At 36.9% G+C, this 18,922-nt stretch overlaps 1 protein-coding gene across 4 annotated transcripts; it reads right to left on the bottom strand.

Moving 5' to 3' along the window:
- Positions 1 to 1,617: 1,617 nt before the first annotated feature.
- On the bottom strand, positions 1,618 to 17,570 carry alpk3b (alpha-kinase 3b). 4 transcript variants are annotated; one of them, XM_082162304.1, is made up of 14 exons: positions 16,953 to 17,048; positions 16,154 to 16,192; positions 13,655 to 16,069; positions 13,430 to 13,547; positions 11,754 to 13,350; positions 7,339 to 9,241; positions 6,823 to 6,967; positions 6,517 to 6,644; positions 6,337 to 6,375; positions 5,949 to 6,223; positions 5,714 to 5,802; positions 5,349 to 5,566; positions 5,202 to 5,250; positions 1,618 to 4,570 (listed from the first exon to the last, which is right to left on the bottom strand). In XM_082162304.1, exons 3-14 carry the CDS (start codon positions 13,884 to 13,886, stop codon positions 4,306 to 4,308), a joined length of 5,058 nt encoding a protein of 1,685 aa, XP_082018430.1. In that variant the 5' UTR covers positions 13,887 to 16,069; positions 16,154 to 16,192; positions 16,953 to 17,048; the 3' UTR covers positions 1,618 to 4,305. The 4 variants fall into 4 exon arrangements, with proteins under 4 accessions (XP_082018430.1, XP_082018428.1, XP_082018429.1 ...); XM_082162302.1 differs by having other exon boundaries at positions 1,619 to 4,570; positions 13,655 to 13,776; positions 16,953 to 17,570; XM_082162305.1 differs by having other exon boundaries at positions 1,620 to 4,570; positions 11,856 to 13,350; positions 13,655 to 13,776; positions 16,953 to 17,569.
- Positions 17,571 to 18,922: the final 1,352 nt, after the last annotated feature.

Raw genomic sequence — 18,922 nt, 5'->3', positions numbered from 1 at the left:
ATCAGCTTTTAAGAAAAACAATAAAAAAGAACATACATTTTCAGTCCACAAAATAATTGTTATACTCCCGTCTGATTCAGCCAGTCTTCAAAGAAAGATGACGACATGCTGTCTGATCCTAAGGACTGAATCAGTTCCCAATCAGCTAACTTTTTATGACTGAGGTCAGCCTCATGCAAGCAGAACTTTGTTTCTTTTTTCCAATGTGAAGATTTGGTGAAGCATGTCAGTATTTGTAATGTTTATGTACATCTGACTGTAGGATATGCAGCTGGATCTATACACCCAGATGAGTCTTATAGTTTCCACCTCACTCTGGAGAATGCACACCTCCGTTGCACCTTTGTGTGGCAAGTTTGAATCACTTGCCACACCATTAAACCCTTTGACAACACACACCTGCGCTGGGCATTATGACTCACATTCAGCCTGACTGGACAACTCTGACTGAGTCATTCCCTGATCATGTCATTTCTTGAATGTCAGTTGATGGGATATTGCCGATTAGTTATTAATGGCAGTAAAGCATATTATAGCTACTCAACCCCCACATTTTATAGCTCTGGATAATAAACAGAAAATATTTACAACCAGTTTTAAGAAGTTGCACAAGTCTTGTCAAATCATATTTATATGCAAAATTAAACTACACAGAAACAGAATCAAAAGGTGAATAACCCGTATTTATATATTATTTATTATTATGAACATCCATGATTTCAAATATGCATTTCTTGCAGGGAAAATGAGTTTTCCTTTATATGGTTGTACTGATGTGTGATGAACTGATCCATATGTGTTTACAGCAGATGGTAGAAATACAACAATGGAGGCTGATTTGAGAAGTCTGTGTTGGTTGTATTGATTGTATATTGATTATGTAAGTGATAATGTACAGCCAGCAGGCCTTTATCGTAAAATAAACATTGAATACTCACCCTGAATGGGTTTATTTTACGATAATGACCTCCTGACTGAACATTATCCTGCATGCTTATTACACGCGGCTACATGAAATATTGAACTTTTTGCTATCACAATGTAAGTTGAAATTATAATTTTACCTGTACAATAATAAAAAATAGTTTATAAAACCGATGGCCTAGCAACAAGTCGAACACTACCACAATATTACAGTAGCCTAAAATTGATAGGCCTGTAAGTAACTGCTATGATGTCAGTTTCCCGAAAATCGAGTTGTGTCTAGTTGTCTGCATGAAGCATCAAAGTATTTGTATGTGTTTATTGCCAATTGACATAAATTAATATCCAGTTTGATGAACTAGGGCTAGGCTATACGAGTCCTGTATAATGGTCAATCGCGGAAATGATTAAACACTGACCAAAGGACTATTGATCTAACCTGTAATCTTTCAAAAAGCATTATCATATAATTAGTCAGTCATGATTTCATTCAAAAGTGTTTAGCCTTTTCTCTTGTTAAGATGCACAGCACGAAGGCTGTGAGATTGTTATCAGAATGTCAGAGCAACACACAGTTCACACACACGGTCTGCAGTGCCAGATTATACCACCAGTGACAGTTACCACAGTGACGGCATAGACACACTTGCTGCCTCCAACTTTTAGTGGATAAGAGATAAAAGTTGTTAAAATGCCAGCGCTATTGTGACATTTCAGAAGCTTCGGGTGCTTCTAATTCAATTCCCTATTTAGTGCAAAAATTACATCCCACATGTCATGATTATCAAAATGAAAAGATGACAGTATATTCAACCTGATATTTCAACCTGACCTTTTAATAATATTATATGGTAAGGTGTATTTTGCGCATGATCTTTTAAAAGCACTATGTTTACACATTCAAACCCTTTGCTCTCTCATTCTAATTAATGAGTTTGCCTGTTCAGACTCAAGTCTGGATTCCAGTCTAACCCTCCACTTTGTAGCTTATTACTTCATCATGACGTGAACAGACAATTACGCAAAAGTTCATGCTAGGGACTATAATTAGGCTTCCTCATGGTAGGCATTTGCAAAACCTCAGGCTAGAATATATATTCGTTCATTCGACTAATTTATCACAATCAAAGTATATGGCAATGCCTTATCACCAATCCTCTGCTGGATATGAGAGACTATGTTAATGCATTCATTACTCTGCACACTCTTCTCAGATCCTGTCTAGGTTTTGGAATGTTTCATTTTGTATTCATAATGTTTTCTCCATATGTGTCAGTGTTAGCCGTTGACTGTAGTTTGCCCACAGACCAATATACACTTAGAATTAGGCTGGTTTGGTAAAATTTCCTTCAATTTGGATATAACTGTATCCATTATATATATATATATATGTCTTTATTTTATAAGTCTAAATGTTATCACAGTTGTTGACACAATCCTTTATTATACTCAACATTATAATCAGTTAATCTAACTTCACAATTACCTGCATTAATACCTCTTACTCACAGAGTCTTACTATATGTTTACCGACCCAGTATTACCAGAACAAAGGCAAAACATGACAATTATCCATCAAAGTCATTCAAATCAGGTTCTGGGGCCAGATGCGAAATGGCTGTCATGATGAGCTATAGTAAAGTTATTGTTAAAACGCATACAGAGTGCATACATATGAAACAGAGTCCATGCAAGCTCGTCTCATAAACAAGGTGAAATAGAGCAGTGATTATATAATTGTCTATTCCATTCTGAGACAAAGTCCACAAATGTTCATACATATGAGATGCAACATACTTGTACTCTTTGGAATGATTCCTTTCTCTTTCACTTAAGCCAAATGCAAATTTACAGATTGATCACCTGCATCTTCTACACAGTAAAATCGAATAAGTTATTACTTAAAAACAGCATGCAAACCGATTGGCTTAAAAAAACGAAGTAAAGTGAAATAGAAATAGTAATTTGTACTGACAAATGCTTAGTTCACAAGAGTTCTTCAAGTAATTAAAAAATAACTGTAGAGTGTTTACAGAACTGTGTTTTGCATGCTGAATGTTGAAGTCTGTGTGTCTCAAGCATGGTCAATTGCAAGATATTGTCACAAACATAGAGGGATTACATCAACCCAATTAAAAGTTCCACAAGGTGTTTATGACATAAGTGGCAGATATAAAATCGTAAAAGATCATTATTCGACATGAACAATACACTATGATTTAGTTAGAAGTTAGGTTAGGTCACCTTTTAAAAGTGACCTAACCTTTTAAAACCTATTTATTCCTTCCTTTCCTTTGAAACCAAATAACTGTGATTTCTTGTTGCATCACTTCATCGGAAGAGAATTACAATAATGTAAGTGAAGTTCCAAAGTGCCCAACCAAAGTGAACATTAATCCCCATAATGATGAGTTCAAACAATAACATTTTAGGGAAATCAACATCAATTTATGAAGTCAGTATCATGTGATGCTCTCTCAAATGTTTCAGCTGTATTGACAATTCAAATGTTCAAGATGAAATTAGTGAATGCAGTGAAACTAGAGAAAGATAACTGCAGAAGTGGAGGAAATTAGTGAAAAGACTATTAAGAATAGTCCCGCCTCAAAACGTATTGTTTGCTTGACAAAATGGCACTCAATGTCATTATATAATAAATAAATAATGTTAGCATCAGTTTCTGTTTTTTCTATTATATGCCTCTCACATCAAGCTCAATTCAGCCATAGATAGTCTTATACATGTTGCTCCCCTTCTTGTTGTGCAAAAAGTTCATTTCTTCTGTGGAGCACAAAAGATTTGAGAGTTTGTATTCTAAAGTGCCGTAGCATTTTAATGGATAACATTCAATAGCTTTCTAAAAGTTAAAGATTATAATTTGAAAAATATTTATCATTTTCACGCATCACGTTAATCCACAACCAAATGGAAATAATATGCTCTTTCATCTCATAAAATAAAAGGTCATTTATAACTAAATTATTATATATTTTTAAATGATTATTTACAAACAGCTAGTGAGCCAACAGCACTGTACTTCTTTTAGAAATAAACAAAGAGGTAATAACATTTTGTAGTGCCACAGCTCCTCTTGACATTTTCCCGCACATATACAATGCCCTTTCAAAAAATCTCTGAGGATTATACAACAGATTCTGAAAGGATCACTACAACAGAAGATTAGGGTATGTTTCTGGATTTACATATTTCATTTAAAATCATGCATATATCAAAAGAATGTTTTTTACTTGCAAGGTTGTAAGTGCAGCTGCATCCATATCTGCAGATCAGTAGGCAACCTTTCCTATCAATAACAGACATACTTCTCCTTTTTTCCCTTTAGTTTTCCCTTTGGCCTATTTTAAACACCTTAATTTCGAGTTAGGCTGAGGTCTGAGGGTTCAGCTTGCGGGACACTTTGGGGCTCTTTGTGGACTTGCGTGAGGTTTGGGGACTGGAGGAGCTGGGATCTGTTCTTCGTTGTAGTAGTGGGCTGCTTGAGCCTTTGGATCTGGATGGAGCCTGGAGTGTTTCTGGGGCTTTGAGAGGTTTGAGGTTTAAGAGACCACAGAAGTAATTACACTGATGCTGAATGTGAAACAGCTCAAAAACCTTCGGATTAGCTTCACAGGGAAACCCCTGAAACCTGCATCAGAAAAAAAAAAATAATAAGAATGCATCAAGAAATTACAGTATATTATAGCACTGTAAATTAATCTATAATGTTTAAACCAATTAAATCACATACAATACCATTCAAAAGTTTGAGGTCGGTAGGATTTTTTGATGTTTTTGAAAGAAGTCTCTTAGTCCAAGGCTGCATTTATTTGATCAAAATACAGTAACAACAATAATATTGGTAAAAATTCCAATTTAAAATAACTGTTCTCTAATTTAATATATTTTAAAGTGTAATCTATTCCTGTGATGTGAAAGCTGAATTTTCAGCATCATTACTCCAGTCTTCAGTGTCACGTGATCAGAAATCATTATAACATGCTGATTTGGTGCTCAAGAAACATTTCTTCTTATTATCACAGTTGATAAATGTGCTGCTTAATATTTTTGTGATAACCACGATGTTTCATGATTCTTTGACGAATAAAACTTTCAAAAGAACAGCATTCATGTGAAATATTGTTTTTTGTGACAATGTAAAAGTCTTTGCTCTTACTTTTGATCAACTTAATCCATCCTTGCTGAATAGAATATTAACTTCTTTCAAAAAAATATTTTATCATTAGAAAACCTGAATGAACTGTTCTTACAATACCCACCCCTTTGACCTGATTGCTATTCCGATATTTGTCAGTATTGTATCAACTCCTGCAAAAAACAATAGTATCAAAGTCAGCATTTGAACTAAAACTATAGTGCGAAGACATGCATAATCATTTGTTTTGGATATATTTTCTTTGACTTACCCTCAAGTCTTGAGAACAGCACATTTCCATTGGTCCACTGGTGGATCCAGTGCTGGAGAGAAGAACATTTTTGTCCCACCTCTAACTTCTCATTTAATACCAGTGACCCGGTACGATCCAATCCACAATACCGCTTATAGACACCCTTAAGCTCTGCCTCCACTGTTGCATAAGGAACACTGCTTGCTGGACAGTACATGAAGTATAGAGGGATTACCCTGAAAAATATACATAGTCACAGTGACAACACATGTGAGATCAACTAGGATCCTCATATGCTCTTTGACTTTGATATACTATAATAAATCTACGGAATGAAATCACATGATTTGAGCAGATCTTGGTAGAGAAAAAACCTCACTTACTCCAGCGCTGCACCAAAGCTCTCTATCACTCTCGTCTCTGTAGCAAAGATCTTGAAGTATTCTCTGGCCATGTTCTGAATTCTACATTCCTACAAATTAGAAATGTATAGTCCTATAAATGAGGAACTTATGGGAAGAAATTCAAAATATTATAGGGGATAAAAGTGTTACAACTTATCGTTGAGAAATGTTACAATTTTACCTGGATTTTTCAAAAACTTGAAAGATCTGTCACCTGTTTTGTGATTTGGAGATTCCTTTCAGCCAATACAGTCTCCTCTCTGCTCTCATATGCAATGGGGCTCCGCACTTTTATAAAACATGAGCTGCCCGACTCAAACACAGGATCTAACCCATAGATCACTTTCAGCCGTCTGGTTTTGTGCTCACATCCCATTCCGACCTGAGCTTCTTCTGTTGTGACACGGCCATAAAACTTTGAGCCCCAGCAGCCTGCATCAGCAAGACCTTTACTAAAGATCAGAGGAGTCATCTCAATCTCCTCCCCAACTTCATATGAGAGAGAGAGAGAGAGAGAGAGATGGTAAAAGGGACAGAGAGATTTATATGTATACTGAGGGGTCAACAAAAGACTGAAAATATACAGCTGCTATTTGTTCTACCTTCCTGGAGCTCCTCACGCAGAAACATATTGGAAATAACTGTCAACAGATGTAACAGACAACAGGAAGCACAGTCACAATTAGAATAAAATTCTCTAGAAAAAAAAATCTGAGAATTTTATCATGGATATTTTAGACAAAAGAACACATTAGAAAGTTAAGAGCATAGATAAGACTTACACTCTGCACTGAGAAGATACTCTGTGGAATCTTTGCCATAGTCATTGGTAATTGTGCATCTGTAAACACCACAGTCTCTCTTGGACATCCGTATAATAGCCAAGCACACCTGAGTCTCATCTCCTGCACTAAAACAGAAAACAAAACAATATACAAGCAGGTAGCAGAGTACATTGATACACTCAGCTAAGCCTAATATGCATCATGTTGTATTTTGCATGTTGTCATATGACACCATTGATGAAAGCATTAGGGTTTGAAGCACTGGATAACACTAGGTGTCAGTAAAACTCTAGGAGTGCGTACCTTCTCTTTATCTGTGCAATCTCCACCTCATCCTTGTACCACCTTATTGTCGAGTCACTTATTATATTGAAAAACTGACACCAGAGTTTCAGATGTCCAGAGGCATCAAACACCTCTGGTCGGATTTTACGGATAACCTGTGGAACTGCAAGGAAGGAGAGGGAGGACAGGAAATATAGGGGGTGTATATAAATGGTGTGATAAACAGCGTCCAAAGGCAAAGTAAGCAACAGCCATCAAAACAAAGGCCATGAGTTTGATTCCCAGGGAATGCATAAAATGCAATGTAAGCTTTGCATTAAAGTGTGCTCAAATGTCTGAATATAAATGTAACAAAAGCTACTGTACTTGATGACACATCATTGTTTTATGGTCAAACACACCGTCACATTACAAACATTATAAATAGTTGCTAGAATTCAGATTTTCCGTCCACTGTGAACCACTTGTCTTCACTATTAATTGAAAATAACTGCTTTAATTGTGTGTTCAGTGTCCATTCCTTGATATCTTTACCTTTGAACTGGTTTTCTTTGTCTTTCTCTGTTGATTTGGGCTTAATGTTCTCATTTTCTGCAGGCTTGGGGAGGTCAGCCGGGACACTCTTCCGGGTGAGACGAGGGGAGTGCGTTTCTAATGATGTCTTCAACTGTGAGTTACTGACTGATTGTAACGGAGATTCAGGTTCTGCTTTCAAAGATAATATGTCCCTCTGATATGCATCTCTATTTGCTTCTTCAAGACATATGGCCATTCCCATTTCACTCCTCTCTGTTTTAGTGCTAGGTAATGTAGTCTTTTGATTTGTCCTGGTGGCAAGTTCACTGTGGGCAGCAGTAGAGTTGTCCTGATGGTCTGTATTCTTCAGTGGGATTATTACCTTACAGACACCAGGCTGGATCACTGCAGAATTGACTTCCTCCCCATATTTATCATTGTCTCTAGAGTTTATATGTGTTGCAGCACTGGACATGGTGCTGGTGGAACTTTGATCTGACATCTCAAGGTCCAATGCAGCTGATTTCAATTGTTTTATGAAGGAGTCAGAATCAGTTTTCAGATTAAGATCTGTTTTTGGATGACGAGTGGTTTCAGTTAATTCAGACTCATTTGTCTTTATGCTTTTGTCAGCATTGTGAGGTTGCTTTGGAACCTCTGATAGTCTAATATAATCTGTTGAAACCTTCTCAGTGGAACAATGACTTGATGATTCAGGTCCTTGAATCAGGCTTTCTTGACTTAGTGAATGTTGATCAGGCTTGTTGACTTCAGAAGTTTGTGAACGTAGGGAAAGATCAAACTTCTCATCACGCAGACCTTTAAATTCCAAAACGGCTGTGGTTTTGTTTGTGGTGTCTGTGCAATCAGAATGAATAAGTGTACTTGTTTGACTGACAGTGTTGCTATTTGTCACACTAGAGGTTACTGCATTTTCTTCAGTTCTGATTTTAACAGTATCTGATTTATTAATAGCACTCTTGCACACAGTGTGTTCTGTTTTGTCTGTGCTATTTTGAGATGTGCCATCCACATCTGTAATATATATTGCAGGAATGGTAAATTCGGTGGGTAAAGCTTTTGAATGTTGGGAGAGGAATGTAGAGGGGCCAGAATGATCAATGCCTTTTTTTGCAGAGTAACTTTGCATCTTGTGATGAGTTGATACTGGTACTTCAAATGTGGTAACTTTAGATTGCTCCTGTGTGTCCATTTTAGAAACATTGTTTGTAGCTAGAGAAGAGCTCTGACACTCTCTGGCCTTAGTATCTTTCATTTCAACTTTAGTAATAGAGGAGCTATTCATGGTCTGTGGTTGCACCACATTCGAGTTTAACTTGCAAATTTGAACAAACTCTGTGACAATGACTTGATTTGTGGAATGGTTTGAGTTTGCCGTTGATTTTTCTTTTGAAATGCTGTTCTGTACATGCACATTTGTACTTGTATTTATGTTTGTCATCTCATTTTCTTCCATACTGTTAAAAGACATGGATGTAGGTTTTGTTTCACCCTTAGGTTTGTCAGACTCTTTGATGAGTTGGTTTTCAGCTTTGCTATCCTTCTCAAACACGCTGGTTAATGTGTCATCTCCTAATGAGGAACTCATAGCTGTTGTAACTTGGCCATCATGAAGCATGTGTGAAACATGACCTGAGGAGATTTTCTCACTCGGCTGAGTGTTTTGAGGCCCAGTGACAAGTGTACTGCTCTTTGTTGATGCCACAGACTGGTCACCTGCTCTCAACTTCTGTCCCTGTGATGCAAGGTGGCAGGAACTGAGTGTGTCCGTAACACTCGCAGTGACCTCACGCATCAATGGGGGTTGCTCCTTTAACTTCTTGGCTACTTCCTTATGAAAAGGAGGAATATCTTCAAGAATCGGTGACTCTGTGGGCTCAGTGTGAGTATCGCCTGCAGCCTGAAATCATAGAAATATATTTATTTATATTCAGAAGCCTTAAAGGGATAGTTCGACCAAAAATCATAATTTAGTTTTCATTCTTCTGTGGAACACAAAATAATATATTTTGAAGAATGTTTCAACTATTTTTTTCTATGCAATGAAAGTCAATGGGGTCCAAAGCAACATTGGACCCCACTGACTTTTATTGGACACTACACTCAAAATTTGGGTCGGTAAAATTTTTTAATGTTTTTTAAGAAGTATTTTATGCTCACAAAGGCTGCATTTATTTGATAAAAAAATACAGTAATATTGTGAAATATTTTACAGTTTAAAAGAACTGTTTTCTATTTTAATATATTTAAATTTTTAATTTACCCCTGTGATGGCAAAGCTGAATTTTCAGCATCATTACTCAAATCTTCAGTGTCACATGATCCTTTAGAAATCATTCTAATATGCTGATTTGGTGCTCAAGAAACATTTCAGTTGTGTTGTTTTATATTTTTTGGAAATTGTGTGAAAAAAAATCTCAATTTAATGCATCCATGTGGAATAAAATTATTATTAATTTCTTTCAAATTAAAATCTTACTGACTGTAAGTATGAATGTATGAAAAAAGCCCACTAAGTACAGAACTTTTGAGTTCCACAGACAAAAAAAATCAGGATTGGAATGACAAGAGTCACCTAAAGATGACAATTTTCTTTTTGGCTGTAAATGATCATCCCTTTAATATATACCATATACTAATATATATTCTCATGGACCTATTTACATTTAATAATAATTTTGTTTAAACATTTCTTTAATGGAAAGCTAATTTCCTCATACCACAGAAATAAACCAGTGACCAGTTGCATACACTACTTAGGGGTCTTATGGGGTGGTTGATTATGATTTCACTTTTCTAACTTTAGTTAGTGTGTAATGATGCTGTTTGAGCATAAACAACATCTGCAAAGTTACAATGCTCAAAGTTCAAAGCAAAGGAAGATATTTGCTTTTAAAGAAATTGTTTTTTAAGGACTACAACAAACGGCTGGTAGGGACTACACGACATTCCTCCCGGGTTAGTGACATCACCAACCCTATAATTTACATAAACCCCGTCCCCTGAACACGATTTATAGATTATCAAGACAGAATATGCTAATCAATGAGCAGAAGATAACTACACATAAGCTACATAAATTCATCAACTAAGCATACAGAAATGTCCTGTTGCTTCTACATGTTGTCTCTTTGCTGAGTTTTATTGAGTGTGTTGCAACTTCTTCTTGAGTCTCTCCATCATTGTCTGACTCCGGTTTGAACATAAAAGGCTAAAAGTTTTTGAAATTTCACAAAGGACACAAGCTGTTGAAGCTCCGCCCTCTGTGCCAGGAGCAGCATCTCATTTGCATTTAAAGGGACAGACACAAAAACAGTGCGTTTTTGCTCACCCTCAAAAAGTGACAATTTTAACATGCTATATAAAATATCTGTGGGGTATTTTGAACTAAAACTTCACATACACACTCTGGGGACATCAAATACTTATTTTACATCTTGTGAAAAGGGCATTATAAGTTAGTCATCTAATTATTTTCTTAAAGATTGGTTCTAACTTTTTGAAGTCTGTTGCATAAAAAAGGTTGATCGGTCTAATTTTAATCAGAAAATTAAACCGATGCTGCTAGTTTGTCAAACTAGTTCTTAAGACCTTGAAATCTTAGTGGCTCAATTTATGCAACTGGCCCCAGATATACTGGTTCTGTTGCACTGTACTAATGCCAGATCCCTGACTACTGTAAATTTGCAGGGAGATTCTGCCGCTTAGCACTTGAGTCCTTAATCTAAAATCAACAGAGCATTGTATTAGCTGAACCTCTGTAATATTAGCACTTGATTATCTCTCATTTAGCTAGGATAAGAGAAAAAACAAGAGGAAGAACCATAGAAAATAAGCAGATTCAACATTACTTTATTTGAAAGACCCCAATATTAGATAATGTGAATGCCCTAATTATATGATTACAAGTTAGAATGAGAAGCCACCTGTTTTCAGTTGACTAGGTCTATCTTTGCTTCGTTTTTAGTGTCTATTGCCTTGGGGAAACTGTTGCACTGGCCATATTTAGAGAGTATTTTAAGGCTTTATGAGATCGGAGGGGAATGTGGGATTAAGGAGAGCAGCTGGTCTGTCCACAGCACTTACGGCTTACACAGTAAAGTTGTATTTTGTATCTGCTTTTAAAACGGTATGTAGCAACAGGTGATTTGGGACAGCAAACACATCTGATGGATCTCAGGATCTCTATACTACTGTGTACCCTGGAGCCACAATGTGCGTAATGGGAATATTATCGTTGTCTGTGACCCTACTTGTGTGTCATTTAAGATGGGTCTTGTCACATCATCAAAGTCATGCTTGTGGCACTATTTATAGTTTATGATTGTGGCTGAGGGGGGTTACTGGTCTCACTACCACTGGGAACATTACACTCGCATGAAGTCACAGCCAGAGCATGAGGAAACACTCACCAAACCCCTAAGGGAGCATGCAGATACATTCCTCTCCCCTGTGTCCACATTGACGTCATTGCCGCCACAAGAATGAGGCAAGATCCTCACACATGTACTTACTGGGTTTCTATTCCCGTGTTCATCAAAAAGTTTGAGGTTTGATTTCCCTTTCTCAGATGATTCTGTTTGCTTCGTGATTTCGACTACCTTGTTTGTCTGGGTTGTCATGGAAACCTTCAACGCTGGTCGTTTCTGGGTTGCAATGGGCTTTTGAACTCTTTTTGATTCTGAGGGACTTTCCTGTGCATTCTCTGACAGTTTTTCACTCTTTCTGTCTGTTATGTCCATATTCTTTCTAGGTTCAGTCACCGAGGTGATCTGAGCGTCCTGAGTTCTCTTTGATTCTTTTGAGGGACCTTTGTTCACATTCACTGACTGTTTTTCTTTTCTTTTTGTGTCTGTTATGTCCATTTTTGTTGTAGATTCAGTTACTGTGGTGATCTGAGGACCTTTAGCTCTCTTTGATTCTTCTGAGGCACTTTTGTTCACATTCACTGACTGTTTTACATTCATTTTTGTGTCTGTTATGTCCATTTTCTTTCTAGATTCAGTCACTGTGGTGATCTGAGCACCTTGAGTTCTCTTTGATTCTTCAGCGGCACTTTTGTTTACATTCACTGACTGTTTTTCTTTGATTTTTGTGTCTGTAATGTCCATTTTGTTTCTAGATTCAGTCACTGAGGTGATCCGAGCACCTTGAGCTCTCTTTGATTCATTTGAGGGACTTTTGTTCACATTCACTGACTGTTTTTCTTTCATTTTTGTGTCTGTTATGTCCATTTCATTTCTAGATTTAGTCACTGTGGTAATCTGAGCACCTTTAGCTCTCTTTGATTCTTCTGAGGCACTTTTGTTGACTATCTCTGGCTGTTTTGTACTTTTTTGTCTGTCTGTTATGTCCATTTTGTTTCTAGATTCAGTCACTGAGGCGATCTGATCGACTGTGTTCTGTACCTCCTTCTTCTCATTGGAAGTCCCTCTCTCATTCATCATCTCTTCCCTTCTTCCAGTTGGTCTGTTTTCCTTGCTTCTCTCTGTTGCAGCTGTCGAGATTTTGAGCTTCTTCTTGATATAATGCTCATTGGTCTGTTTGCTGGAGGCACTATGCACAGTATCATGGATATACATTAGCCCCTCACTGTCTTTGTCTCTGTTTGCGATCATTTCAGAGTTTGAGATGCCATGGAAAAGTCCTGCTGCTGACACTTGAACTGGAGCAGCTAGTCTGTCCTCTACTGGAGGTGTTTCCACCTCTACGGCTTTCTCCTCTGAAGGGCTGCCAGCGCCCCTGGTCTCCATGGACCTGCGTTTCCTCTGGGCTCTTTCAGGACTACTGTCGTGCTCAAAGGCTGCTGGGACATTATCTTTGCCTATATTGCGGTGCTCCTCCTGCTCATGGCGACGGTTCTCATTTCGCAGTTTAAGCTTTGCAAAGTAATTTTGATGAATCTTGTACTCACTCATTGTTCCGACCTCCAACACACCTGAACATGACACAATGCCTCGACTGTTCTGTGCTGATGCTTGGTAAATTGCAGCATCCTCCAGAGTACAGCTAAGATAGAAATAAGCACAGTAAATGTTCACTAAACAATAATCAAAAGAAGAAAAAAGTTTCTAAGAAAAGAGCATACTTGTATATTTGGAGTGTGTGTGTCTTGTCGTCACGTGATATTTCATATTTGGGAAGGCCGCAGTATCTGTCCAGCTGTATGTCATCTTTGTACCATGTCACCTCAGGAACTGGGTAGCCTGCAAATGGGATGGTCAAAAACAAAACCTGGTGAGCAGAAAGTTTGGGCCACTTTACTAATGTTCCATTACACAGTATAATGCATTCGCTTGCTTTGATGGGATACCTGAGACCACACAGTTGAACTTGACGTTTGCATCTTCAGACACAGCTTTGGATTTTAAGGTGGACTCAATTGTTGGCTGTGTCTCCTCAGTTAATTGAGCCATGACACTGCAGAGAGTGCTCCTAAAATGGAGGTAAATATATAATTGATCTAAGGCTAAATTTTCATAAATCATTTGCATTATCATCAGCATAGCACTGTCTTCACAGTCACCATTATTGTTAGCATTCATGCAAAGTAAGATTTACAGTGGTTATATTAGCTAGGTGAGACACAATATTAAAATAAACGGAAAATTCTAAATATTAGAACTGAATAACCAATAGTTTGTTAGATGTATAAATTAGCTGAGAATATGTTGTTTGACTCTAGATAATGGCAGGTAATTCTGATGTTACAGCATCATTGATGTGTATATCATAAACTTTCCTAATATCTTACAATGACTTCACAAATTGGGTGTTTTTTCAATGTCCCTTTTGTTTTATTTTTGTCGTATGAAGTTGACAATAAAAAGAAAATTATTCTTTGAAAGTTTTTTTTTTTTTTTTACCATAAATTTATTCATTCATTTTATGTATAGATAATATGGTTCTATAAATTGTTTCTGTGATTTTAAAGGGGCTATTATGTAAGAATTTTCATGTATTAAACTTTTTTTATTGCCAATGTGTGATGAGAATAGCTTGTACCGAAACTTAAAAAAACAAGACCTTCCCCGACTTCATAGGTTGTCTATGATAGCTGTAGACTGATTTTTATGTCAATGACTCGGGATGATTTTGTCTGGAATATCAAAGGAATGTGTTACACACGCTCCCAAGAGGCTCTCTACCATTCAATGACACATTTATTCAAATTTTAGGAGTCAGGACAATGCTGAAAGAGCCATTCTGTACTGTAATGTCAATTGTCATGCAAAGAAAGGGATTAATTCAAACAGTCTCACATAGCCAGATTTATATAGTCTCAAATATAGCCTACTTTATAATCAAACTATCATAACAGTGTAATTTGAATTACCTGTCGACATGATGCTGGTGAATTGCAGAGCTGGTGCAAACATATCCACATTGCTATGATCAGATGCTTTCTTAACTGCTGGTTTCTCACCACTGTCATTTTTGTTTTGCGTTTATTTTATTATTGAAATGAAAGTGCGCAGCATATTTACACATTCATTCTAAGCGTCACTCACAGCAGCGTGGACAACGTCGGGATGTTTGTTAACAGTATATCGCTGCAAAGGTATTTCAAACTTCTTTTTGCTTCTAAGCATATAGAAAAAGAACTTGGCCTTGAGCATTTTGGGGCCTTGAATCACATTCAGTCTCTTGTAATGTGCATGAGTACGAGCTCAAGCATGAGCAATGAGTTGCTGGCTGCAGTTCACCTCGGCCACCAGTTTCGCTAATAAACAGGTTTCTGAATTCTACATAATAGATTCATTATTTACTCCCCCTCATGTTGTTCCAAACCCATAAGACTTTCGTTCATCTTTGGAACACAAATGCAGATCTTTTTTAATGAAATCAGAGCTTTCTGTCCCTCCTTTGACAGCCTACGCAACTACCACTTTCAAGGCCCAGAAAAGTGACATAATTGAAGTAATCCATGTGACTCCAGTGGTTTAACCTGAATTTTATGGTGACGCAAGTGCTTTGTTATGCAAATTTATTTTATTTTTTTACCACTTTAGTCACAAAATATTAATCTCAGATGTGCATTCACGCAACAACGTCTGCTCTCGCATCAACCCGCATGCATCATGGTGCACTCGTGAACGCACGTTTGAGATGAATATTTTGTAAATAAAGTGGTAAATTATCATTTTTGCCTGAACAAAGCACTCGCATCGCTTCATAAAATTGAGGTTAAATGGAGGCACATGAATTACTTATGATGTCTTTACCACCTTTCTGGGGCTTGAAAGTAGTTGCTTAGGCTGTCAGTGGAGGAACAGAAAGCTCTCAGATTTCATCAAAAAGATCTTCATTTGTGTTCTGAAGATGAACAAAAGTAAGGACACAAAAGTAAGTAATTAATGACAGAATAAAAATGTTTGGGTGAACTACCCTTTTATCTAGACACATTAAGTAAGGAGCATGCTTGAAATATCAATTGTGAGCAGGATTTTTGTATTGTGCATCAAATTATTTATTTACTGCATTTAGGATACAGTACAATCAATTTTCAACACCATCATTTTCATTGCAAAATTCTATCAATCAATTTATCATCAAGATGTGATGGAAATTACACTACAGTGAGAATTGTCATGAAAAATGGAAAAACATCAGAATTCTCCTGTGTATGTTGGACATTGTTAGAGAAAAAAAATGAAATCAACTATTGAGAGTGTGAAAAGAGTGTTTTAAGAGACTATTTTCTAAAAGTCCACAAGAACAAAAGTGCCTGAAATTGAAGAAACACCAATAAATCAAAACTGCTGAGAAATTTGTTAAGTTAGCTAGTTCTGGATAACAGTTGTCTTTTTACCTGGATGGCTTGAACTGAGAGAATCTATGGCCAACATAGCTAAGCAGAGATGAAGCAAGCACAAGAATCAGCCTTGCGCACAAGTTTGTTTTAGTGATAAACAAAATCACACAACCATAGCATTCAGGTCTAGTTGTAATGAAGGACATGAATTTCTGTATTTTGGGAATTATGTTGGTCAAAACTGAAATCAATAAAATCTCTGTAGTAATTTATAATGCATGTCACATTTATTTTTTGTACATTGTAAAGCTTTTATAATATTTAAAGGTTGTGTTTTTGACAAAACAGATTTGATCAAACCGTTGCTCTTGCGGTAAGTTGGGCACTGGTGAATACTAAAAGACATTTATTGAGGGTGGCATGCGCACTACTTATTTATAACCTTATGACCTTCACACAAACCTTTCAAGAGTCCGACAGAGGTGGAGCTCTGAGCTATTGGTAGTAAAGTAAGGAAATCAAATATCTTCTCTTCAGTCACCCTGTATTATTTGTTTATTCAGAATTATAAACAACGTAAGCTTTAATTAATTAGTAATATAATGAAGCATATGGCTTGTAATATGCATTATTTATGTGCTGTTTATTTAGGCTTATAAATCTAATTGTTGTTTAAGCCCTACTGCATTATTTATCATGAATCTCCAATTTAACAATCACTAAAAACATATTTTGAAAGCAGTGATTTAACAGATGCTTTTATCAACATATTACAGGGACAGTCCCTCTGTAATAACCAGAGTTAAATGCTTTACACAAGGGCACTGATTTTACATCAGGAATCATAAACCTGTACCTGCTTTCAGATCGGACACTGCTCAGGTAGCTCCTTCTGCCAGACCTTCTATTCTGAGAGGTGATATCGCTGGCACTGTAGTAAGACCTTCCATCACTTGAGAGTGAGCGGTTCATCAGCCTTCTGGAACTCATCTTCTTAATCTGTAAGTCTCACATGCATTCACAGAGTCATCGGCTTGTATCCAACATTCTTAAAGCCTGTCAACATTAAATGCAAAAGTGTTTGTTTTCCCAAACTTAGAAAGTTAAGGGGTCGAGCAAAAATCTTCTGTCATCCCAGCCAGCATCCCAGCAGTAGATTTCTCACTGGTTTATGTCTTTACTTTGACACTCAGGACAGGGGTGCACTCTACAAGCTCAGTGTTTTCTTTCAGTGCCGTTGGACTCCTGGGGTGGTGCACGGGGGCATAAGACTCTGCTGTTTCCAATCAGTCTGCAGCTTGCGTGGCCATGAAGGCTAATTATAGCCAGGCCACAAATAGGCACACAAGCACATCACATTTTCCAAAACTGACTTACTAGCTTTTTTTTTTTTATATATATAAAATGTCATTCTCTTGCTGAAATCCATGATCGAAGTCCCTCTTACGTTTTTCAAGCTCTACCAGCACCACTAGCATAAACAGGTAAGCCAGAACCATGTTAATATGCTCCCAAGTGGGTGTTGAGAGAATACGTGGTGTTTGTTAGTCCTGTCGTAACCCAGCATAACCCTTAAATGGACCGTCTATTCAAGTAAACCAAGTCTGCCTGATGGCATTTCTCTGAGCTCCATTAAATCTGACTATAAAGTCAGGCATCTGGGACATGGGGATCCTTTCCAAGCACCAGGAGGCTGTAGTTACATGGACATCTCATGATGATAGTTTTCATCCTGTGTTGATCAATGGAAGTATGGAAAGCTTGTCAAGGATTTTGATTTGTGGTGCCACATGCAGGTGAACATCAGGTCACACCAGAACCCCAGGGAAACCAGTAACCTTCCAAAATGTACTTCTTTTGTATGACATGGGCTGGAAATGGCCTACACTACTGTTAAAAAAATATATTTTTATGAAGTCACATTTGTTTAAAAAATACAGTTAAAACAGTAACATTGTGAAATACGATTACTTATTTCTGTTGCAATATATATTAAAATGTAATTTATTCCTGGTATGGCAAAGCTGAATTTTCAGCATCATTACTCCAGTCTTCAGTGTCACATAATCCCTTAGAAATCATTTTATGCTGCTCACAAATGCTGAAAAATTGTGCTGCTTAATATTTTGTGGAAACGTGACACTATGATAAATAGAAAGCTCAAAAAAACAGCATTTATTTGAAATATGAAATATTTTGTAACATTATAAATGTCTTTACTGTTACTTTGATCAGTTTATGCACCCTTGCTGAATTAAAGTTTGTTTGTTTTTTAGCAAAAAAAGAAAGAAAGAAAAAAGAAAAGAAAAAACTTACCCCAAACTTTTGAACTGGAGTGTATAAGGCACTATTAAACAGAAATAATGGGTAAATTCAGTCTTAATTTCAGATTGGAATAAAATATCTGGTGTCTCTTTTACGGATATATACTCTACATTGACTCCAATTTGCTCAGGTTTAAAGAAAATGTTGGCTTGGGTGTGTTTCATCATTATTAAAGCCCATTGTTAGGATAATAGTAGGTTAATTCAGTTGATTTGTAGCACTGACAGTTACATTGCACCAGTGCTGCTCTGAGCTGTGAGCAAAATTAGTTAAAAGTCTATGACCAAAACACATAAACATTTAAGATGGCAATCTGACGTACCATGCTTGAACTAAGGCTGGATAATTTAGTGTTGACAGTGTTGTGTTCATTCTGCTGCTTTATGAATTTCCCCTCACTTTTTACCTTTTATTGCCTGTTTAATGTCTAATCTTTTCAGTGAATAAAACCTTGTGCATTCAGTAATATCCACTATCTAAAACCAAGTCTGAGGTATGGGG

Source organism: Leuciscus leuciscus (genome assembly GCF_965113295.1).
Source record: "Leuciscus leuciscus genome assembly, chromosome: 2".
Classification (NCBI taxonomy): Eukaryota; Metazoa; Chordata; class Actinopteri; order Cypriniformes; family Leuciscidae; genus Leuciscus; species Leuciscus leuciscus.
This window is presented reverse-complemented; position numbering and strand designations above follow the sequence as displayed.